This window comes from Rhinatrema bivittatum, chromosome 1 (genome assembly GCF_901001135.1).
Source record: "Rhinatrema bivittatum chromosome 1, aRhiBiv1.1, whole genome shotgun sequence".
Lineage (NCBI taxonomy): Eukaryota > Metazoa > Chordata > Amphibia > Gymnophiona > Rhinatrematidae > Rhinatrema > Rhinatrema bivittatum.
In genome coordinates this window covers 197268573-197294801 of record NC_042615.1, presented here as the reverse complement: position 1 = coordinate 197294801, position 26229 = coordinate 197268573, and the positions used below count along the sequence as shown (strand labels likewise).

The 26229-nt window shown below is 41.3% G+C and overlaps 1 protein-coding gene across 4 annotated transcripts in view; it reads right to left on the bottom strand.

The window, feature by feature from the left end:
- Positions 1-26229, bottom strand: part of FBXL5 (F-box and leucine rich repeat protein 5) — a 251460-nt gene that overhangs the window by 183259 nt on the left and 41972 nt on the right. For all 4 annotated transcript variants that reach the window (XR_003854714.1, XM_029590712.1, XM_029590737.1 and 1 more), the window contains exon 3: positions 13561-13656. Coding sequence is in view for 3 of the 4 variants with exons in the window: in XM_029590712.1 (XP_029446572.1) it covers positions 13561-13656 (96 nt within the window). In the remaining variant the exon portion in view is untranslated. The remainder of the gene's footprint in view (positions 1-13560; positions 13657-26229) is intronic.

The window sequence follows — 26229 nt, the reverse complement described above, 5'->3', positions numbered from 1 at the left end:
CCGAAGAAATATTGATTCCTCATTGTAGGCAAGTAGTTCCATAAACAAACTGCTGTCATCTATAGGACTAGAAATGTAGAACTGCTATGTTGCCAGCAAGAGGTCCGCAGGGAAGCTATGAAAATATTGATGTCAGTTTCTGTGAATGGAACTTACCATACCATGGAGACCCAATCAGAATTTACTCAATTACTTCATTAGAAATATCTTCCAATACAGAGTTCTAATGGAGGTACATATACATTTATAAACATATTCCCAGACAGTTGAGCGCAGCCAACAACGCAAGGTCTCTGCAGTGGTTCAATTTCTGAAGAAACCTCTCCTGTCAACACAAACTTCAGTACTGAAAAAAGCACTTGCTGGTGAAATCAGGCTTTGTGAAAGGGTGAAGTAATAAGAGGGAAATGAGCAATTCCCCTCAAGTAATAGAGATTTCCTACTAGCTCTGTTAAAGGAACAGCTCCTCTATTCACGTGTCAGAGTTCTTCATCTGAAGTAACATTGTTGCTGGTTCAAATCCTGAAATTTTGGTTTGGAAAAGCAGGCTATAATGCTTATAGAACTTACCCAGGCTCAATATGTTTTACAAATTTATATTCCACTTATGACAAGTCATGCTGAGCAGAACTTCCTTCACAATGATTAATGTAGGTAAAGGTTTGTGCTCGACTTCAATTATCAGAGAATTCTATTTTAGGGCATTGGACACTAGGGATGTGAATCGTTTTAGGACGATTAAAATTATCGTCCGATAATTTTAATATCGTCTTAAACCGTTATGGAACACAATACAATACAGATTCTAACGATTTATCGTTATAAATCGTTAGAATCGTGAGCCGGCACACTAAAACCCCCTAAAACCCACCCCGACCCTTTAAATTAAATCCCCCACCCTCCCGAACCCCCCCCAATAACTTAAATAACCTGCGGGTCCAGCGGCGGTCCGGAACGGCAGCGGTCCGGAACGGGCTCCTGCTCCTGAATCTTGTCGTCTTCAGCCGGCGCCATTTTCCAAAATGGCGCCGAAAAATGGCGGCGGCCATAGACGAAAAAGATTGGACGGCAGGAGGTCCTTCCGGACCCCCGCTGGACTTTTGGCAAGTCTCGTGAGGGTCAGGAGGCCCCCCACAAGCTGGCCAAAAGTTCCTGGAGGTCCAGCGGGGGTCAGGGAGCGATTTCCCGCCGCGAATCGTTTTCGTACGGAAATGGCGCCGGCCGTACGAAAACGATTCGCGGCGGGAAATCGCTCCCTGACCCCCGCTGGACCTCCAGGAACTTTTGGCCAGCTTGTGGGGGGCCTCCTGACCCCCACGAGACTTGCCAAAAGTCCAGCGGGGGTCCGGAAGGACCTCCTGCCATCCAATCTTTTTCGTCTATGGCCGCCGCCATTTTTCGGCGCCATTTTGGAAAATGGCGCCGGCTGAAGACGACAAGATTCAGGAGCAGGAGCCCGTTCCGGACCGCTGCCGTTCCGGACCGCCGCTGGACCCGCAGGTTATTTAAGTTATTTGGGGGGGGGTTCGGGAGGGTGGGGGATTTAATTTAAAGGGTCGGGGGTGGGTTTTAGGGGGTTTTAATGTGCCGGTTTTTCGATTTTTAACGATTTTTCACGATTTTTCACGATATTTTACCCCCCCAAACGGCAACAATACGATTCCCTCCCCCTCCCAGCCGAAATCGATCGTTAAGACGATCGAGGACACGATTCACATCCCTATTGGACACCTCAAAGGCCCTTTGATGTTCTGCTGAATTTCAATGAAAATCTTAAATGGTTATAAATATTTTTGGTATATTTAATCGTTTTTACCAAAATATTCTACAATATGCACAATATATTACTTTTAGAGCAAGATCACTTGGGTTTACATTTAAAGACAGAACCATGACATAGCAGCATTCAGATTTGTCTATCCTTACCAGTAGAAGCTAGCATCAAAGGGAAACTGCATGCCATTCCAATGTTTTAAAGTTTACAAGAATGGGTTTGTCACTGTAGTTGATTTGCACTATAAATCTGCAAATTCATTGTAAATGAAGACAAGAACAAGTTTGCATACTGTAAACAGGGTTTTCTATAGAAACTGGGATGAATTAGACATAACACATGGGTGAGGTCATCCACAATGTCAAATGGACCACTCTAAGCATGAGGACTGCCTCTTGAGCCCCTCAGTCTATGTGTAGAGCGTATCTTTAGCAATGTAGTAGACTCTCCAGAGAGGACAGCAGGTATTATCCATGGCTAAGTCATTCTGTTGTCTATAGAGAATCCCATTTACAGTAAGCAAACTCACTTTCTCCATAGAAAAGCAGGGTTGGATTAGCCATGACATGTGGGGAGTCCCAAGCTGAAGGTTGCACTGAGGAGCACTTACTGGATAAGCAACCCAACTCCCTCATGGAGACTGAACTACTGAGAGAATAGTTTATGCCAAACTGCTAGTCCAGATTTACTGCCGCTCCTTGAAAGCTTGTTCAGATAGTAGTGGAATATGAAGATATGCACAGATGACCAAGTTTATTCACAGATGTTTTAATAAGTATAGTTTTGAGATGAACCAGAGAGACTGCCATGGCTTTACCAGCTCTGTAATCTGGAGACCAGCTAGGGTACTGCAATGTATCCAACTGGAGAGAGTATGTTTAGCTACTGCTTACAAAAAGCTGGGAAGCTTGATGATGTGGTTGTATCCTTTGCAGTTAAGATATAGCCTTAAAGGTCCAGGCTCTCTCACCCCTGCGGGCGTGAAGCTTTGAGAGAAAAGTCGGTAAGACACTGGTTTGAATTATGTGAAAAATGGACACAATCTTTGGAAGAAGTTTTGAGTGAGTGAAAAAGTTGCAGATAAGGAGAGTAAGACACCAAGGCTTGTAACTTGCTTACTCTTCTTGCTGAAGTTATTGCCACTAGAAACATCTCCCAAACGAGGGATCAACAGTACAGATTCCAACAGTTCAAATAAATGTTTCATCAATTGTGCAAGGATCACACTGAAATTTGTGATTATGTTTAATGGGCTATTACATACTGTTGTATGATTATAGCGAAAATACCAGAAGTGACCATGGTGGGCTTGTTTGGTGACCAGGGGTTTCATATGCCATAAACCCTGTATGAACCATGAGAACAATGGGTGAACAGAGATCAGCTTTCTGTCTATGTAGGGATGGTAAGTCACAATGGCACTTAGGTGCACCCTCACTGAAGTCGTACAAAGGCCTAAGGAAGATAGGGATAATATGTATTGAAGATGATCTCTGGGTTGACAAGAGAAACATCTAAAGATGATGACTGGCACCAGTTAAAAACATATGACCTCCTGGTTGATGGTTTTCTTGCAGAAATCTAAATATCAGGACAGGAAATGTGGTTAATAACTTTGGATTTAAAATCCTTATATTCAAATATTCCTCAGAGAGAGACTTTATCTATAATCAAACTTTTTTGTCACAACGAACATCGCACATTAGGACTCCTACAGCGTTCATTTTCCAACTTGCACTTCTAGCATTGACCGAGAATGTTTTCAAGTTTGATGGGACTTTTACAAACAAATTCAAGGTACAGCAATGAGGGCCATGATAGCGCCGATGTTGCTTATTTGTATGTGTCGTTTTTTGAAAAGCAGTTTGTATATCCTTCTGCATTTTGGTCTCATGTGTGTGCTTGGCTATGCTATATAAACCATGTGTTTTTGATTTAGAATGGTTCATAAGACTTTTTTCAATTTTTTTTTTATATTTGAATTCCTGGATCAAGAGCATGGGCCATTTCTAGATATGTGAGTAAAATCTACAGTGGCTGGTTTTGAAACTTCCATATTTAAAGAGAAGGATCATAATAATCTTACATTTTCATAGCTTTCATCCACACCGCTTATGAGAAAATATACCGGTGGCGTAGATCCTCCACCTTAGGATTTGTTCCTTTGTGTGGGATTTTAAATCTAATGGGTGGATATGTGAAAGCAGTTCTTGGATCGGGGTTATTCCGTTTCTGTAATAAAACATGCTCCTTCTGTAAATCGTGATGATTTATTTTTCCCTTCTCAATCTAAGAAACAGAACTGGGTGATATGTGTGCTGCCTTATACTGTGTTTACTCCTAAAGTGGTGGGGATTATTAAGAGGTTTTGGGTCTTATAGGAACATTCAGTTTTTGACCAACTTCCTATTTTTGCCTTCAAACGAGGGCATAATATTAGGGAATTGGTTGGTTTCATCTTGTTTTTCACTTGCTCACCACATATTTCTTCAGGTGGTCATCATAGATGTGGACATTCCAGGGTTTGTTCTTTATCATAGACTATTTAAAATTCTCAACATCCACTTTCAGGGGAAATGTTTCAGCTTAGATCTATGACCACCTATGATTTGGCATATACTGTGAAATGAGATCTTTTGTCCATGCAATCTTGTTGAAAAGACTGTATGCAAGGTAAATACTTGCATCATGGAACACTACAGTGCTATTAGGAATAAAATGGAAGCGCCTCTCACCCAACATTGGGTGCAACGGAATCATCCTGTAGACTCCCTATGTTTTTTTTTTGTTATATAGCAGATTAGGAGAACCCAGGGGGATGGGTGAATTGTTTGCTTTTGCAGTTTGAAAAACATTGGATTTATACATTGGGCTCCCTATCCCCGCATGGTTTGAATAACAGAATTAAATGGGGTGTCTTTCTTTGACCTAGCATGTTAATAAAAATTGACTGAATGGCATCATACATTGGGGGTTTAGAAGATTGGCTGAAGTGTGTTTAAATATATTTGATTGCTGGGTCACCATTTGAGTGGTGGTGTGAGTAGTTGGTGAGTTATGATATTTATTTTCTTAAGATATATAAATTTGTGATTATGTTTAATGTGCTATTACATACTGTTGTATGATTATAGCGAAAATACTAGAAGTGACCATGGTGGGCGATTAAGTCACTTGAAAATGCTTATAGTGTTCCTGTGATAAAATGTATACCCTTGAAGAAGCCAACTGGTGAAATATATTGGGTTGCCAGCTGTAAAATATGCTCTCCAGAAAATGTATACTTTAGCACTTTTGCTTAAGCGGATGCCCATGGCAATTCGCTAAAAGTGTGGCTGTTTTTGGATTTTGGAAGTAAAAGCTGCATTCACATATATGCTTGACTTTTGCTGAATTCATTTTGAATAGCTTTGAGCAATGAACTATTAAAACACGGGTCATGAATTTGTTTGGTGACTTTATTGAAGATTAAGATGTGTGGCTGATATCTGGTGAAGATTTTTATTCTGAAAAAATGACATTGGATATCTTTACTTTTTTGGTGGCACAGATTGCTTTTTAGGGGAAGTTTGAGTGGTCGTGTGAGTATGTATGGCCTCTTTTTGTTTTTTGCTCATGATTGAAGTTGATTTAGTTTTAAAATGATTTCTTGAATTGTATTTTGCATAGAAATAAAATGATCTTTTGTATTATGATTTAAGTATAATTTTGTTTTGAAATATTTAAATATGATAAAGGGTTCTGTATTGACAGATGTTATATAAGTTTTTTTGATTATGATGTATCTTTTTTGTTCTGACTGAAATCAAAATATCCTCCATGTTCTTGGGTAGTTCACTTGGTCAGATTAACAAGCACTCAATCCTCATGCAGTCAAGTTGAGATGAAGTAATTTTGGATAGTCTGAATGATGGAGATGACCTCCCTTCTGGGTCAGGAAAAATGGTGAGGCTCCCAATAAAACTGGAGAATGCACCAAAAGTTGAACCAGGTACAAGAATTATATCTGTCTGGACCAGGCTGGTGCAATGAGGGCCATTTCTGCTCGATCCTGAATTACCTTTTGAATTGTTCTGGTGACTAAAAGGTAGTGATGAAAAAGTGTACAGAAGACAGACATCCCATCTGAACAGAAAAGCACCTGGTGCAAATCTGAACTTGCATGGAAGAATGTAACAAAAACTCTCCATTTTTCAATTTACCTCTGAAGCAAACAGATCCATGATCAGCAGATCCCATAGAACAAGTAAACTGTTTGCCACTTCATGGTCCAGTAACCCTCTCATGCAGTTGAAAAATCTGTCAGAGGTTGTCCACCAGAATGTTGGCCATGCCTTGGAGGTACATCGCTTGAAGGTGGGCTCCATGACTAAAAGTTCATGCCCAAATCTTTTAGGTTTCCTAAAATCCAGGAACTTATCCCAACTTGCTTTACATAAAACACTGTCACTTGATTGTTTGCATTAGAATCCGCCTACCCTGCAGCAAGTCAGCAAACACTCGCAGATCATAACAAATTTCTCAGAGTTCCAAAAGGTTCAGCTGACAGTGGCACTCTGGTCAAAGACAATGTCCCTTGAGTTTAATGGGGCCCTATGTATACTCTCCAGCCCATGGTGGAGATATCCATTGCCAGTGTTACTTGATGCGGGCAAATTCTCAGGGGAGGCCTATGGTGAGGACTTCCGGCTTCAACTACCATCAAAAGGATGACTTCACCTGTCGGTACCTTGATAGTTGGTCTCACTGGAGAGGAATTACATGAAGATGAATGCATTTTTACCATGTGAGCAGTTACTGCCATGTGACAGACAATGATTAGCGCAGACTGAGCAGTTGATTGATTCTGGTGTACAAAGCTTTGTACCAGCATTGACAAGCAGATGTCCTTTCCTCTAGAAGGAATGCCCTCTCTTATTGAGTCTATCCAGAACTCTAGGAACTGGATTCTCTAAGCAGGAACTAGATTTTATTTACTGAAGTTGATGACAAACCCCAGAAGCTGTATTTGGCCTCACGATGTCAAGACTCCTGTCCTGGAAGGATCTGTCACTGGCCAGTTGTCCAGGCAGGAAAATACAGATATGTCCTGATGATGAAGCTGTGCCACTACCACTGCCAGGCATTTAGTTAATACTCTTGGAGCTACTAATAGGACAAAGGGTGAAACCTTGTACTGATAGTGCTGACAGTCTACCCTGAATCTCAGATGTCACCAATGAGACAAGTGAATTGGAAGGTAGGTGTAAGCTTTTTCAGGTTCAGACTGCACATCCAGGTCTCTGGATGAAGGGAAGGAGAGTGTGGAGAGAGTTAATCTTGAATTTCTTTTTCCTTCAGGTACATGTTTAAGAGTTGTAAGTCTAGGATGGGTCTCAGACAACCCCTCCCCCGATCTCTTGGGGATAAGTATCAGGAGTAAAACCCCTCGCCATCAGGACTCTTCAATAGCAGGACCCAAATTTACTGGCAGAACACATAAGATATCACTTTAAGCAGATGACGTCCTGATATCTCTCAAGATGTCTGCTCCTAGATTGCTCAAAGTCCTTGCTGAATATGGTAGGGCTTCTGGTTATAAAGTTAACCATCAAAAATTGGAAATCTTGCTAAATCCCGGAGTTATAGGTGAAGGAATCAAATCTAACCTACTCTTTCAACAAGCTAATAACAGATTTCACTATCTGGGAATCTTTATCCCACACCACTGGGGAAAATACACAAATCGAATTACAACTCTGTAGTCAGTAGGGTACAAGCTGATCTTGCAGACTGGAATAATTTGTTGCTCTCCTGGGTGGGTAGAAGTACTCAAAATGAATGTCTTGCAAGGATTGATTTATGTATTCTAACATGTTCAATATTCTCTTCCCAAAGGCTTCATCACAGTTTTTGAAAGCAGCATTTTCAGATTTGGAGGGGTAAAACCCCAGGATTAAAATGGCAACCCTGCACCAACCCAAGGAAGAGGGAAGATTGGCGCTGCCTAATCTCTAGGGGTACTACTGGGCAGCAAGGTTGAGTTGTTTTAAGGGGTGGTTAGGCCAGGACCCTACTACAGCATGGCTCTGCCTCGAGAGTGGCACAACTGAGGGATTGGATTTAGCTAATTTACTCGTCTCCCTAAAACTTCTATAAGGGTTTGAAAACTGGCTAGATCTAATCTGGTGATAGCTCACATATTGAGAGTGTGGAAGAAAGTATGCAAATACCCGCAGCTTCCCGAGGTGGTGGGGTTTATTTTTATTTATTTATTTGCGTGTTTTATATACCCGCAACGGACGGGTTTAGAAGATACCTGTGGAAAGTTATATTTCGTCTTGTGAGTAACAGTTTAATAGGGTGCATTATTAAGAAGTTGCAAGTATATAATATTTGAATGTACGCGTTTGCCTTGCTTTGTAGGTGTTGAGACTATGTGGTCCGTGAAGTTGGTAAATTTTTGAGTTTGTGAATCTATTTTTTGTGTAGAGGTAGGTAAATATATTTTGATATTAGTTGGTACCGGGAGAATATGGAAATGTACCATGCGGTTAGAATCTTTAAATGTATATATTACAGCTTGATGAAAAGGCTATAGAAATATTTGGAACGGCATGGACTCTATCGTTGAAGGATATATTGTTTTTTGTTGATTTTATTTATCACTCTCCAATTGTTATAGTTTAAAATCTGTCCTGTCTTCCTTCTTCCATGTTTTTTACGCTCCCTGTTTAATGTAACTTTACCTTCTATCTAGATGTTAATTGGTTCCCCCTGTTCTATTGTAAACCGGTACGATAAGACCTGGTCTTGAGTATCTGTATAGTAAAAGTTAAATAAATAAATAAATAAATAAAAGAAAGATAATGAAGGCCCCTTGCTGATTTAAGAAGTTTAAATATTGATTCCACTGAGGAAGCTTAATCAGGGTGAAACGAGGGACCTCGGGAGATTCATTTTGGAAGTGATTGATCTAACGGGAGATCCATGGGAGATTCATCTAGGAATTGAATTGATTGGATTCATACCATTCAACTATTGGGAACCGGAATCCATTTGGGACTTATGATTTAAGATAGGTTGTTTGAGATAATGTAATATTGAACCCATTAGTTCTGAGTGTATTATTGGCAACATATTTTAGGGGTAATATATATTTTAAGCAAATGTTTCAGGGAATTTTTCCTTTTCTGTAATGTATGTATTTTATGTGTGAGTGTTATGGTGTATGTATGGGTATGTGTGGGTTGAGATATGAATGATAGGTAAAGCATGTGTGTTGTTAATATGGGGCTATGATACTGTATGGGTTTGAAATTTGATACCATGTGGGGTACATAAGTGGATACTATATTTGATATTGAATAGTGTATTAGAATAAAGTTTTTGATAAAAAAAAAATGTTGCAAATAAATAGAATAAAAGTGTTTGTAATAATTGTGGTTAGTTACTTTCCTCTGATCAGTATATGATACTTATTTACTCCAGAATAAATCTTCATTATTCGACAGAATTTGGGGCCCTTATGGAGCCTCTTGCTCATTGTAGGAAATACCTTGGTTTTTTATATGTATATGCTGGTACCATGCTACAAAGGCTTGGTTTGTTTTGTGTACACAGAAGTGTTGTTCAATTCATTATTCAGTATGTATTTCAAATACTTGTTGCCTTGTCTGTTCTTGGAATAAAAACCCTTGCCATGCTCTGGAGGGGGTGGGAGGAACCAGCTCCGAAACAGCATGTCTACCTCGAAACAAAGTTGGGTCAAGTGAGACGGATCGGAATTGAAGGAGCAGTGTTGTAACACTCCACAATCCTAAGTACCCAGATGTCCCTGGTGATCTTCTTTCATTCCTGAAGGAACAAGCAAATTCTCCCTTCCATGGGAGAAACAGAAAAGCTTTAGCCCCTTCAAAAACTGGGCTGTGCTCTCATTTGGGGCTGCTGGGTCGCCTTCAGCTGGCGCCGCTTCCATGGTTGTCCTCTGGGTGGAAGAAGTGGCTTCACTTGAATGGGCTGGTAGCACCGGTATACGTACAAGAGATGACTCCAAAAGTACACCCACTTATAGGAGAAATATGGATGTCTAGGTTGAGAGTTGATCAGTGGTGTTCGATGAAGACTGAAGAGCCATGTGTTGTTCCTCGATTTATGCCATGGTTTCCCTGACCTTGTCACCAAAGAGGTTGTCTCCCAGGCACGGAACATCCGAAGGGTATGGCTGTGAGCTAGCATTAATCAAGCCCCGATAGCAGTAGCTGAACTTCTAGCTGCAAATCAAAGGACTCTTGGAACGAGCAAATGAGGTGAAATTCACATTCTTTGCTTCCAGGAATAACTTCACTCAGGGAGTCTATGACTGTTACAATACTGTTGATGTAATTATGCAAATATTCATCTGAAATTGCCAGAAGTTAAAGGCAATTTCCACAAGTGACTAGAGAGAAAGTCTGCTGAATATAACAGTGGTCTTTGATTTGATCCATCTTACCACTGAAGAGATTATCTCCCTTTCAGGGAACATCAGCAAGCCCGAGGGGCACATTTCATTTAAGGCTAGAAGCCCATAGCCATGAGAGTCTACAGGCACCCATACATATGGCAGAGGCTCTCACTGCCATCTCGGAAACACTTAATGAAGACACCCACCTATAAAGGACAAAATATACTGCTTGTCCTTGGAGAATGCAAGTTAAATCACATTGTATAGGAGTATTATTGGATTTAAGTTTGAAACAAAAGAACAATTGACTACAAGGAAATTTTTTCCTGCCATGTACAGTAATATGCCAACTGTCATTTTACTGTAGTGAGTAACACTGGCATACTGCACTGTGCTAGTTTGGTAAGGAGAGAAGCAAAGAGCCAAATGAATGATTTGGCAGGGCGACCATGTCTGGAAATTATAAATTAGGGCTTCTGATTTTCAGTTAAAACTGAAATACTCTCCCACCCACATCCCATCCCCTGATAAAAAAAAAACAAACAAAAAAAAAAAACAACTCTAACTGGAAATACCCGAAAAATAGAACTATCACAGAAGTGCTCTCATAATGTCATCGAAGCAGGCTGGCAGGAGGTCAAAGCATGAGTGAACCAGCAGGACATCTAAGCCTTCTTGACCAAATAAAGCAAAGTTGCTTACCTGTAACAGGTGTTCTCCTAGGACAGCAGAATGTTAGTCCTCACACAAGGACTTCTGGCTTCACTTGAATGGGCTGGTAGCACCGGTATACGTACAAGAGATGACTCTGCATGAAACTGACTGAGCACGCCCAGCACACCCTATTCCACGCGTCCATGCAGGGTCCCTCTTCAGTCTCATAACATAGAATTAAGATAACAACTAAACAAAAAATAGGAGAAACTAGACTCCAAGGGGGTGGCGGGCGGGTTTCGTGAGGACAGGAGATACTGTGAGGGGGTGCTCCCAGATCCTCAACAGTAACTCCTTAAAGATAGTGTGCACTGGAACGCCACGATCTCTTTAGTGGCCTCCACGAACTAGAGGATTTCCAGCATCTTATGCCTGGCATCCGCTTCTGTCATTAACTGAAAAGAGATGGCATCCGCCATTGCCCGTACAAAACCTGTGAAGGTCAGGTCCTCTGGAGGAGACTGTTCTGAAGACAGACCCTCTGAGTCCTCTGCACTGTCATCCCGCCAGGGGTCATACGGTGCCTCATCCTCACTGTAGTCCACAGGGGATGGGGCCCTGGGTGCTCAGCTTTCATCCAGAGGCACGAGCATCGGTGGCACTGGTGCCGGCCCCAGTAAAGCTGGATGGGGAGGGGGGCTGCAAGCCTCGGTGTCTCTGCCATCCTTGATGGCGCTTCCTCCTCAGAGGAACTGGCAACAGGCACTGTATAGGTCAGGGGAAGCATTAGTGCCCCACCTGGCATCGATGGCCTCCCGGGAACCAATGCCAACTGGGTTGGTAACACACCGATAAGCACGTTGAGACACTCCAGCAGCGGTTCCAGCAGGGCATGTGCCGGCACCGGCACACTCTGTGCCGCAGTTTTGATACCCTGCAACGCCACCTGGTCCCTGCGCTCCAGTTCCTCTTCAAAAGTTGCCAATGCCAAAACAGACTGGGAGTCAGGAGGGGTGGCCAAATCTTCCTCAGATCTCAGAGGTGGATCAGCGACTGGCACCAGGACCAGAGGAGACAGTCGCAGGCCCCCAGCATCGATGGAGGATGGCCACTCCTCACCGTAGGGTCACTTCAGGGGCATCACGGCATGAGCCAGCGCCTTCCTGAGCCCGGCACCATGCATCAAGGGTGACTGATGCATCCTTGGCTTCCCTTGGTGCTCAGCCCAGTCCTTCCCCCAGTTGAGAGGTATATGACCATGACCTCGACATCCTCGACTTGGAAGAGATCACCATGGGCCGGTCTCTGGTGCCCCTATATGCTGGTGTCGACGGAACAGACAGCCCCACCGATGCCGATGGCTCAGTGTCCAGCATTGGCGGCATTTGCACAGATGATGACTCGGACTGCCTCGACCCAAAGAGCCTCTGCATCTTGTCGAGCCAAAAACACGACATCCCTTGGGGGGCATCTGGATGCACATATAGCAACCCTAGACATTGTGCGATGCCCCCAGGCAGAGGAGAGATACACCTCGTGGGGTCCGTGATGGACATGGCCTTGAGACACTGGGGGCACCGACAAAAAACAAACAAGGCCATGACAAACGAAAAGAAAAGGGAAAAAAAAAATCAAGACAGTAACAGCGGGTACTGCCAAACTGCCTAAAAACCTGACTGTGGAAACTAGAGGGAACCCAGAGCGATCAGTGTTCAATTAATTCACGAGAAATCCAGAAAAGGACAGTGAAAATGTTTCCAAAGGCAATTTCTAAGGAAAAGCCATGAGCTCACTCTACCACGAGGCGAAAGCTCCACGGAAAGAGGGAGCCTATATGGACGCGTGGAATAGAGCATGCTGGACATGCTCAAACAAACAACTTGTGATCACAAGTGACCCATACATCTACAGAATACTACACAAATATGCACCTTATTCATGAGCATTCAGAACAATTAGGCAACCACATTAGAACATTCTCTGAATAGCAAGATTTCATGAACAGAATATTCAAGTTTCAGTATAATAATCACAGGTCATGGGATAGCCAGGTTGGAATCAGCAAGCTACAACTCCCCACAAATCAACTGGGTTGGTGCCAGTAGGTTGGTGGCATCTGGGTATTGTACAGCAAGGTGAAAAAGGAAAAGAAGGATAAATAAAGAAAGCATGACTTACTTAGCAACACCACAAGCCAAAGGATATTCAAGGCTGGTACAAACAGGTAGTAATGTTAAATTAGTAGATAGTTGGCAATAGCTGGGTACCATTCAGCACAGCCATGGGACCAAGGGAGCTATATGTTCACGCAGCAGCCTCACTAGTTTTGGTAGCTGTTCAGATTACAGATAATGGAACTGGGTGTTAATTATAGGAACTTGTATGCTCATCTACCCCAGCTGGTAGGATGTCAAAGAGGACAACAAAACATGACTTGGGTAAAGAGTAGTACCCCCACAAGCAGTCAAAATTCCTACAACTGGCAATTAGGTTATATCCTTAGCAATGTAGACTAGAACAACTGTGCAAATTGGCTGGGCCCTTTGGTCTTTATCAGCTATCATATGCTATGTTAATGGTATATACTTAACTCTCATTCACATTCTCAGTACACAAATTCCAAGATAAAATACAGACCAATTTTCAGACATAACAGGTAATAATTATGACCCAGGGCAAAATTAGAAGAATCAAAAATATTTCCTACCTCCTCCTCCTCCTTCATATGAGGAAGGAAATCGCTGGTAAAAGCTTCCAGGCGTTCTTTAAGCTGTTTAGCATAGTTCAGCTGCTCATACTCATTCTGAGAAGAGAAAGTAAAGATGAAACTGCAGGATTTCATAGTGCTCACTTTGGACATACTGCACTGGGCTCATAGTAACCATTATTAATACAACACAAGTATGGACCAGTTTATCTATACACCAAAAAAACAAATTCCATAAACAGTAATACAATGATAGCACAAAATGTGAATGTAGCTGACTAAGCACTAATTTTTTGTGCAATATATATTTGAACCTTGGGCATCATTCTTGAGCATTGATATGTTTGTTGTAAAAAGGGTAAGGCTGAAAGATAATCAGTTTGATTATTGTATTTTTCGCTCCATAAGACACACCTAACCATAAGACGCACCTAGGATTCAGAGGGGGGGAATTAAAAAAAAAAAAAAATGGTGTGCTAAACCGGCTCTGTTCCCAGGAGTGCATAACATTTTTTTTGTCCCCATTTCGTTTTCAGGTCTGGGGAGGGCCATTTCGATCCACTCCCCAGATCAGAAAACTTATCGTTCTCTCTGTGTGTGTCTGTGTGTGTGGAGGGGGCGGGGGGGAGGAGACACTATCCCAACCCTTTTAAATTGAACTACAACCCCCCACCCTCCTGACCCCCCCCCCCCCCCCCAAGACCTGCCAAAAGTCCCTGGTGGTCCAGCAGAGGTCCAGGAGTGATCTCATGCACTTGGTCCGTCGGCTGCCAGTAATCAAAATGGCGCCGAAGGCCCTTACTATGTCACAGGGGGTAGCCCTGTGACAGGATAGCCCCTGTGACATAGTAAGGGCAAAGGGCCGTCGGCACCAGACGGCCCAAGTGCAGGAGATCGCTCCCGGACCCCCACTGGACTACCAGGGACTTTTGGCAGGTCTTTGGGGGGGGGGGGGGGTTGAGGTTAATTTTTGTTTTGTTTATATTCGCTCCATAAGACATTTCCCCCCCCCCCCCCCACTTTTGGGGGGAAAAAAGTGCATCTTATGGAGCAAAAAATATGGTATATGAAATATACGCTTACAATGCATGTCTTTCAGAGAAAAAGAACTTGAGGGCAGATAAAGACTGCAAGACCCCTTTTCCCATTTCTAGTACAACAATATGGACTCTTCTTCTCTACCGATTTATTTATAGACATTTTACATTCTGCTTTCTACCAAGTATGGTCTCAAGGCAAATTACAACAAATTTAACAAAAGACAATAGCATTATGTTCTTATGTAATTCTTTGAAGGTGCAGGTTGTGGCTCTTGCTTGTTTCAGGGGTCTGGTGAACTGCGATTCCTTGTCCTATCCTGATGTGGTCTGTTTTTTTGGAAAGAAGTGAAGAATCTTAGGCCTCCTTTGAGTTTACTAATCCCCATGTGGAGTCTTATCTTGGTGCTGGATTTCTTGGCAGGCCCTACGTTCTGACCATTGTGTAGCTTTTCCTTGCGCTTATTGACCTTGAAGATTATGTTCCTGGTGGCTTTATGTTCTGCGCGTCGAATTTCTGAGCTGCAGGCCTTGTCTTGCCGGGAGCCTTTCCTTCAGGTGACTCCAAGAGCATTACAGTTGCGTACTGTTCCCTCTTTCTTGCCGGTTCACCAGACCCCTGAAACAGGCAAGAGCCACAACCTGCACCTTCAAGGAATTAAGGGTCATTCCTTTATTCAACCCATCCTACAAAACATCCAGAACAAGCAGGATCTTAACTGAATAAGGAAGAATACCACATTCCTCACACCAGGCCTCAAATACTCTCCAAACCTGCACATAGGCTAAGGAAATGGAGAACTTCTGAGAGTGGAGTAAGGTGGAAATTATCGCAGAAGAATACCATGCTTCAACAGTACACATCTACTGGTTCACCTTTCTCCAGATGTTTATTCACCCCTTCAAAAAATGTAGGAGATTTGTGAGGCAAGACTTCTCTTGGGTAAATCCATGCTGGCTGGGTCCCTTTAAACCATGTCTATCTAAATGTTTTGTGATTTTATTCTGCTATAAAGAATAAAATCACAAAACATTTAGATAGACATGGTTTAAAGGGACCCAGCCAGCATGGATTTACCCAAGAGAAGTCTTGCCTCACAAATCTCCTACATTTTTTGAAGGGGTGAATAAACATCTGGAGAAAGGTGAACCAGTAGATGTGTACTGTTGAAGCATGGTATTCTTCTGCGATAATTTCCACCTTACTCCACTCTCAGAAGTCCTCCATTTCCTTAGCCTATGTGCAGGTTTGGAGAGTATTTGAGGCCTGGTGTGAGGAATGTGGTATTCTTCCTTATTCAGTTAAGATCCTGCTTGTTCTGGATGTTTTGTAGGATGGGTTGAATAAAGGAATGACCCTTAATTCCTTGAAGGTGCAGGTTGTGGCTCTTGCCTGTTTCAGGGGTCTGGTGAACCGGCAAGAAAGAGGGAACAGTACGCAACTGTAACAAGGAAACTCCTTTTCTCAGATGAGCCTCCTGTAACCACTACTGGAGGAGAGAGCGGACATCCATCAGCAAGTGAAGCTGAAACAAATAGTCCTGAGACTGCAGGTTCCAACGAGACAGTAGCAAGCGCTGAAGAGAACGCGTATGTGCCCTTGCCCAAGGAACTACTTCCAGGATTGCAGACATCAAGCCGAGCACCTGTACGTAGGACCACACTGATTGGGAGTATAGTGTTCACCTTGTCCTGTCCCGTGTCGAACCGTACCCCCAGATACTTCGACTGGGATGGCTGAAGACTAATCTTGCAACATGTAATTAAGGAAAACACCAGTATCTAATAACAATCATCAAAATGAAATGGCTGTTGTAATTAATATGGTTGCTATTAACAACACTTGAAATTTAATGGAAATGTGTTAAATTATTAAATATCTTTCAAAAGAGAGGAAAAGACCTCAGCACTGATTTCCACTGAATATTTCATCAGATTTTTATACCAGTAGGTGGAATCATGGGTCTAGAAAAACCTAATTTTTATTCCGTTTTTATTTTATCAAAAAACTCTGGGGTAGATTTTATAAAAGTACGCCCACGCGTACTTTTGTTCACGCACCAGGTGCAAACAAAAGTATGCCGGATTTTAATAGATACGCGCGTAGCTGCGCGTATCCTTTAAAATCCGGGGTCGGCGAGCGCGCAAGGCTGCCCAAAAATCGGCAGCCTGCGCGCACCGAGCCGCGCAGCCTGCCTCCGTTCCCTCCACCCCCCGCACCTTCCCCTCCCTTCTCCTACCTAACCCACCCCCCCCCAGTCCTATCTAAACCCCGGCCCTGCCCCCGAAACGCCCCTGGGCCGGAACCACGCCAGTGGCCCCACCCCCGAATGACGTGCCGCCGCAACACATGCCCCCGACACACCCCCAGGAAAGCCCCGGGACTTACACACGTACCCCCTTTGAAAATCTGCCCCTTTATTTTTATTAAAAAATTCTTCACTGGTTTCCTGCTTCCTTTATATTTGTTTGATAACAATTATGTAGATAAACCAGACTCAGAATAATTATGTATAACACATACTTTCTATTTATAGCAACATATTCGCCCATTGGAAAAAATAATAAGGGTTATTTTGAACTTATCTCAAACAGAGATTTTCATAAGAATCTTTAGTCCCTTTAAATCGCAAAATGTTCTCGATTTGCAAAAGACTGAAGGTGGTGCTGGTAGCACGTTGACAACATTTCGCCAATGCTGCGTCAGGGCTATATGGTTTCCATTTCTCTTTTAAACCTCTCTTATACACATTCAACAGCTTAGCAAATTTATATTACTGAAAAGCAATAAAAATATTAACTTGGAAGTTATACAGATTGAAAGAGTTCATAGAGCACTGGGTCCGAAGCACAACAACTTGCCAAGGGACATTGTAGTTTGCTACCAGAGTTTTCCAGTGAAGGAACAAATTCTTTAAGTAGCAAGAAAAGACAATTTAATACAATGGCAAAAAAAATAATATCACAGTTTTTGTGGGTTTATGTCAGATGACCCTACAAAAAAGAAGAAGCTTCCATGTGATTACAGAAGCCCTGCGACAGGAAAACAAAATAGAAATGGCTTTTCCCTTTTGGCGTGTCATTCACAATCAGCAGGACCGCATCAAAAGATTAAGACCTATAACAAAGCTGTACAGATCCTTAAAGAAAGCTGAGATAACTTTACCTTCCTCATCAGAATCTCAACAACTACCACAAGATCTACCCAAAAGCACGCCATGGTGGCAGAAAGTAGTTGGAGGAAGACTACGACTGCGGAGCAATTCTGGAGAATCCTCGTCCTCCAAATTATCTGAAACCTAAAGAATGACTATTTCTTGATGGGTAACGGTAGTGAATGAGTATATGCTGTGGTATATAGCAATAGCCTTCTATTGATTAAAAGTGGGAAGGTCAGGTAACAAATGCAAGAACTTGATGTACTTGTGGTTAAAATTTTTATTTTTATTTTTTTTAAGTTTTACTTTAGATGTCAAACAGATGTAAAAGCTGTCAGACATGGTTCATGCTTAGCAAACGTAATATTGTATTTGATGACAAGGTTAAATACCAAATTATTTATGAGTCTTAAAGGTTTGGGGGGTTTTTTTTTTAGTCTACAATTATATTATTATTATTATTATTTTTAATTTTTATATACCGAAGTTCTTGTAGGGACTACAAATCACTCCGGTTTACATAAAACGAAGAACTGCTCAACAGAGAGCGGAGCTTTACATGGAACCGTAGAACATATGGAACAGTATAACTGGTTGACAATTTAACATAATACTAAATAAAGTGATAATAGTTTAACTGGAAATAAATAAAGAAATATAATATTTTATATATAAGAAGTATAACTATTTAACGTAGCAATAAATATAAAAATAAGCAATGCCAAATAAATATATGAAATAAAGTGAATTTTTGAGCTCCAAGATAATTGTCCAGTTGCAGATTATATAAAGTAATTGTCCAGTTGCAATTATATAAAGTAATAGGCTGTGGTGGGATGGTGGAGATTCATGAGTGGCGTCACTTCTACCACTCCTTTCAGACCGGTGAAGTAATAGCCGGATATGGAAGATAGGGGAGGGGGGTAAGAGGGTGGGGGATTCTAATTCAGGGGGAATATTTGGTCATCCAGCTTTTTAGGCCTAGCAATTTCAGTAATAGGAGTGGAGGAGAAGAGACATCTAGGAAGGGTGGGACAGAATGACTCATGGGAGCTTGAGGCACGCACTGGAGGTAATTTAGGTTTTTATTTAGATATTGGTGAGCTGAGAGTTGATCACCATTACACATGGCATCTCTTAGATTAGTATCTAGTAACACTAAGAGACTGAACTCACCATATGAGAAGTTTACTCTTCAAGGAAGCAGGGCGTCTCCAAGCTGACATATTTATACAAGAAACACATTTGAGGATTCGGGATGGGGGCTTGCTCAGGGGTAATCTTCGTTATCCAAAAGGTATTCCTAGCTCCTAACTCCCTTACTAATAGATATGGAGGTGTGGGAATTTTAATATCTCATAAGATATGTGCTGACTTCCAAATATTATTCCAGGAAGGGGGGGATATTTGATAGTACAAATGAATACACCCTAGGGAAATTATATACTAGTGAATATATATGGCCCCAACTCTAACCACACAATGTTCTATCAGAATCTCAAAGCGCAACTGGATACAATAAGCAGCGATTACCTTAATTGTAGGCGGGGACTTTAACTTAACTCTGGACATTGTTTTAGTCATCACTGGGGAGGAGCTCTGTAACCCAAATTCAACGCAAAGGGCTAAAAGACTTAATACGTCATTTTGGGATAGTGGATATATGGCGATTTCTTAATACTAATAAATGGGATTACACATTTTATTCAACTGCTCATAATTCCTATTCTAGAATTGATATGTTTCTTATAGATAAGCTAATGGGCTCGAAGACTTCGGTGGTATCTATTGGAATCATATCATGGTCTGATCATGCTCCCATAACGTGCGACATTAATCTACCATCAGATGACACAAGCAAAGACCTTTGGCGTTGTAATGATTCTTTATTTCAAGACAAAACATTTAATACCCAGATACAAAACGGCAATCAAGGAATATATCCAGATAAATGACAATGGCAAAGTTTCTGCTGTGTCAATCTGGGAAGTTCTTAAAGCAGTTATACAGGGCCATTTAACTGCACAAGCTTCTTATAAAAAAAGAATTAAATATCAATTATGGCGTGAACTGGAAGCATGCATTAGCATTTTGGAAAATACACACTCTCAAAAAACTAGCGGATCTGCAAAAATTATATGCTGCTGGTCAGGAGTTGCAGAATCTAAATTTATCAGAAATTTCGTATCATTTAGACCTGGTAAAACGACGCCATTCTGAGGGTGGGAACAAAGCTGGGAAACTTAACACAATCCCTAAAAAAGCAGAGTGGTTGCTCAAATCCTGAAAGTCAGAAATTAGGTTTATGCAAAAAATCCCCCATCTCATCAGATTAGGGAGCGATTTGTACAATTTTATACTGTCCTCTATAAGACAGATACTTCAATACCTCTAGCAGAAGTAGATAAATATCTAGCTACAGTGACCTTACCTTTTACTGATAAGCAGAGGGAAATTTTGAATAAAGAAATCACAATTCACGAAGTACTACAAGCCATTAAAGAATTACAAACAGGTAAGGCCCCAGGGCTTGATGGCTTCATAGGCAAATTCTATAAACTCTTCAATAGTTGGGTAGCACCTCTACTAACTAAAGCTAGAAGAATCCTCTTTAGCTCCGCATATGTATCTTGCAGGTATTACTATTTTACCTAAACCAGGGAAAGATGCCACTCAATGTAGCTCATACTGCTCCATTTCCTTACTTAATATTGATTTTAAACTCTTAGCCAAGATTTTGGCTAATCGTTTGGGGGTAATATTGCCAATTTTGGTCCATACAGATCAATCGGGCTTCATACCTGGACGCATGGCATCAGATAACGTGCGAAGAGTGCTCAATTTAATCTGGGTATGCCAAAACTAAACAAATACCTTCCATTCTTATGTCAGTCGATGCTGAGAAGGCATTCATTTGAGTCCACTGAGACTTATTTCGCGTCCTAGAAAAGTATCAATTGGGAGCCAACTATTTGTTGGATTCGACAACTTGACAATAATCCAGAAGCAACTATAAAAGTTAGTGGTAGCTATTCACCAACATTCTGGGTCGGGAGAGGTACTAGGCAGGGGGTGTCCCTTCTCCCCTTTACTCTTCGCATTAGCCCTGGAGCCTTTTGCTACCAGAATACATGGTACACAGACTATAACAGGGATACAAGTAGGACAAACTTCTTACAAAATATCTATGTTCGCGGACACCATTTTATTTACCATAATCAAACCAGAGAGCTCCCTCTCCTTGATATCTGAGGAATTGCAATTATATGGCAAGGCCTCTGGATTTAAGATTAATATTGATAAAACTGAAATACTGTAGATATGGCTATTGAATGCAATTCAAAAACATATCTACTCCAAACTTTACCTATAGAGCTACCTGATACATTTTTGAAAATTCTACAGAAATTAATTTGATTTTATTTAGAAAAGGTGACCGTCACGGATCTCTCGGCGGGTACTTTACCAACCAAAGAACTAGGGAGGATTGGGAGTCCCAGATATTAAAAAGCATTATCTGGCAGCCCAACTAAAAGCAATAGTGGACCGGCATCTAATGGTAGACACAAAGCAATGGGTGGATATTGAACAGAATCTAGCAAACAATATCCCCTCAGCGAGCCAAATTTGGCTACCTAAGCACTAGAGAGTTCTCAAAGGGATTCTGTCTCCATATCAAGCTTTAGGACAGATGGAAAAACAGCACTTAGAGACACCCGTACTATCTATCTTTTTTGGTAGGCCTATTTGCTATAATAAAGGCTTTCCCCCTGGGCTCTCCCTAGGAGAGTTTCACAAGTGGCATAGATTGGGAATACAACTTTTGAGACACATATGGGAACAGGACCACATAGTAAGCTTCAATCAGCTTCATGACAAATTTAATATACAAAATTCGGATTATTTCATCTATTTACAGTTATCCCACTATGCATCTTTTCATCATATCAAAACAATTGCAATTAGAAAAATCACTATTTGAGGGTTTATGTTTTTCAGTGCGTAAGCATCAAAATCTGATATCTAAAATATATTTTATCTTCTTGGGGACTGGAAGACATCACCACCACACATACAAGCTTGGGAAACCGATTTGCGGGGAAACTTTGTAGAGGAGGAATGGGATGTCTTATCATACTATAAAACGGAGCTCTCTCTTCTGCTTGTATGGAAAATAGTTACAAGATGTTGTTTAAATGGTATTATACACCTTATTGGCTTCACAAGATTTATCCTGTTGTCTCTAGTCAATGCTGGAGGAAGTGTGGTTACGAGGGTACAATGTATCATATATGGTGGTCTTGCCCGGATATTTCTAGATTGTGGAATCAAGTGTTCCAGTTATTTTCTGAGATCATTGGGAGACAAGTAATCAAAAATTCTAAAAGTTGTTTATTAACATTTCCTATACCAGACATTAATAAACAAACAGATGATATTAGCAACCCAGATAATACTTCCAACACGCATGGTAGTCGCCGCCGCCTGGAAACAAGAAGCATGTCCATCCCTCACAGAGGTTCTGCAGAAAATAGCTAGTGTCCACTCCTTAAACTGACAATGATTCGCCTCAAAACTTTGGACAAATTTATTAGAGTCTGGCAATCTTATGAGGACTGGTTGATGAAAACTAACCAAATACATGATGTAACTAATTGAGGCTTGTGAAATATTTTCTGGTTTTGTTTTTTTTTTACTAGGTCGCTCTCATCTTTTATCATGTTTACCATCACATGTACAATTTATATCATCAATGTCAGATATTTTCTATAGTGCGTTGGATGATCAAATGGGGGGAGGGATGGAGGGGAAAGAAAACATTAAAATGTATGGTCTGTGTGTTACTTACACTCTTCAGATGTTTTGCTATTTGTTTCTGACCTTGATAACATTTTCAACGAAAAAAATTTTAAAAAAATGGAAGGAGCCAGGCTCAGCAAAACCCCAGGAAGACAACTCACCCTGAGCATCTGAACAGCAATGACACTTGTTAGAACAGTGGTTCTCAACCTTTTTTCTGTCGGGACACACCTGACAGATGGTTCTCACATGCGTGACACACTGAACATGTGACCATCACCAGGCTAAATGTAAACAAACACTCTGCATTCCACAGGAACCCCCAACAATGGGTGCAGAGCAGAATTAGGACATTCCCCATTCAATTTACCATACAAAAAAAAAGATATTTCTGGCGACATCTCAATAACAGCAACATAAAAACTCTCCCCTACCAGGTGCAATAACCCTCCTTATGAAAAAACAGTAATTTACCACCGATGCATGTTCTATTGAGAAAACACAACAAATAATATTGATACAAATATCAATCTTCACCAAGTACAGAAAGACCACAAATTACAAATATGGAAACAGAAACTGGAATGGAAACCCAAAAAAGCCACTCTGCATTCTGTGCAAAACAAAAATATAGCGCCTATCAGACTTCCAGGATCTGAAATAAGTTACACCTGCATTATAGAACTCAAACAGTAACAACCCTACCTATGAAAAGGAAGCATTGCAAAAATTACACCAGACCCTAAACACCAATACACCTTCTATTAGGAAAACAGAACAAGCCAAGCTGCTATAGATCCCTACCAAGAAACTACAAGCTCACAGAACACCCTTAGCTGGGTCACATGCAGAACACAGACAGACCCTCACCAAATACAGAATAAAGTGACCATAAAGATAATGTTTTTGCGTTGTTTTACTGCATACAGAGTTTGGCTTCTTGCTGTTTCCAGTTCAGTTTTTGTCTCCACATTTCTATTTATAAGAACATAAGAAAATGCCATACTGGGTCAGACCAAGGGTCCATCAAGCCCAGCATCCTGTTTCCAACAGTGGCCAATCCAGGCCATAAGAACCTGGCAAGTACCCAAAAACTAAGTCTATTCCATGTAACCATTGCTAATGGCAGTGGCTATTCTCTAAGTGAACTTAATAGCAGGTAATGGACTTCTCCTCCAAGAACTTATCCAATCCTTTTTTAAACACAGCTATACTAACCACATCCTCTGGCAACAAATTCCAGAGTTTAATTGTGCGTTGAGTAAAAAAGAACTTTCTCCGATTAGTTTTAAATGTGCCACATGCTAACTTCATGGAGTGCCCCCTAGTCTTTCTACTATCCGAAAGAGTAAATAACCGATTCACATCTACCCGTTCTAGACCTCTCATGATTTTAAACACCTCTATCATATCCCCCCCTCAGTCGTCTCTTCTCCAAGCTGAAAAGTCCTAACCTCTTTAGTCTTTCCTCATAGGGGAGTTGTTCCATTCCCCTTATCATTTTGGTAGCCCTTCTCTGTACCTTCTCCATCGCAATTATATCTTTTTTGAGATGCGGCGACCAGAATTGTACACAATATTCAAGGTGCGGTCTCACCATGGAGCGATACAGAGGCATTATGACATTTTCTGTTTTATTCAGCATTCCCTTTCTAATAATTCCCAACATTCTGTTTGCTTTTTTGACTGCCGCAGCACACTGTACCGACGATTTCAATGTGTTATCCACTATGACACCTAGATCTCTTTCTTGGGTTGTAGCACCTAATATGGAACCCAACATTGTGTAATTATAGCATGGGTTATTTTTCCCTATATGCATCACCTTGCACTTATCCACATTAAATTTCATCTGCCATTTGGATGCCCAATTTTCCAGTCTCACAAGGTCTTCCTGCAATCTATCACAATCTGCTTGTGATTTAACTACTCTGAGCAATTTTGTGTCATCTGCAAATTTGATTATCTCACTCGTCGTATTTCTTTCCAGATCATTTATAAATATTGAAAAGTAAGGGTCCCAATACAGATCCCTGAGGCACTCCACTGTCCACTCCCTTCCACTGAGAAAATTGCCCATTTAATCCTACTCTCTGTTTCCTGTCTTTTAGCCAGTTTGCAATCCACGAAAGAACATCGCCACCTATCCCATGACTTTTTACTTTTCCTAGAAGCCTCTCATGAGGAACTTTGTCAAACGGCTTCTGAAAATCCAAGTATACTATATCTACCGGTTCACCTTTATCCACATGTTTATTAACTCCTTCAAAAAAGTGAAGCAGATTTGTGAGGCAAGACTTGCCCTGGGTAAAGCCATGCTGACTTTGTTCCATTAAACCATGTCTTTCTATATGTTCTGTGATTTTGATGTTTAGAACACTTTCCACTATTTGTCCTGGCACTGAAGTCAGGCTAACCGGTCTGTAGTTTCCCGGATTGCACCTGGAGCCCTTTTTAAATATTGGGGTTACATTTGCTATCCTCCAGTCTTCAGGAACAATGGATGATTTTAATGATAAGTTACAAATTTTTACTAATAGGTCTGAAATTTCATTTTTTAGTTCCTTCAGAACTCTGGGGTGTATACCATCCGGTCCAGGTGATTTACTACTCTTCAGTTTGTCAATCAGGCCTACCACATCTTCTAGGTTCACCGTGATTTGATTCAGTCCATCTGAATCATTACCCATGAAAACCTTCTCCATTACGGGTACCTCTCCAACATCCTCTTCAGTAAACACCGAAGCAAAGAAATCATTTAATCTTTCCGCGATGGCCTTATCTTCTCCAAGTGCCCCTTTAACCCCTCGATCATCTAACGGTCCAACTGACTCCCTCACAGGCTTTCTGCTTCGGATATATTTAAAAAAGTTTTTACTGTGAGTTTTTGCCTCTACAGCCAACTTCTTTTCAAATTCTCTCTTAGCCTGTCTTATCAATGTCTTACATTTAACTTGCCAATGTTTATGCTTTATCCTATTTTCTTCTGTTGGATCCTTCTTCCAATTTTTGAATGAAGATCTTTTGGCTAAAATAGCTTCTTTCACCTCCCCTTTTAACCATGCCGGTAATTGTTTTACCTTCTTTCCACCTTTCTTAATGTGTGGAATACATCTAGACTGTGCTTCTAGAATGGTATTTTTTAACAATGACCAAGCCTCTTGGACATTTTTTTACTTTTGTAGCTGCTCCTTTCAGTTTTTTTCTAACAATTTTTCTCATTTTATCAAAGTTTCCCTTTTGAAAGTTTAGCACGAGAGCCCTGGATTTGCTTACTGTCCCCCTTCCAGTCATTAAATCAAATTTGATCATATTATGATCACTATTGCCAAGCGGCCCCACCACCATTACCTCTCTCACCAAGTCCTGTGCTCCACTGAGAATTACCGTATTTTTCGCTCCATAAGACGCACCTGACCATAAGACGCACCTAGGATTCAGAGGGGGAAAATTAAAAAAAAAAAAAATTGTGCTAAACCGGCTCTGCGTCTGGGCGTCTTATGGAGCAAATTAGGGGAGTGCATAGCTTTTTTTTTTCTCCCCATTTTGTTTTCGGGTCTGGGGAGGGCCATTTCGGTCCACTCCCCAGATCAGAAAACTTTTCTTTCTCTGGGAACCCCCAAAACCCCCCCCCCCCCCCCCATCCCAACCCTTTAAATTAACAACCTCCACCC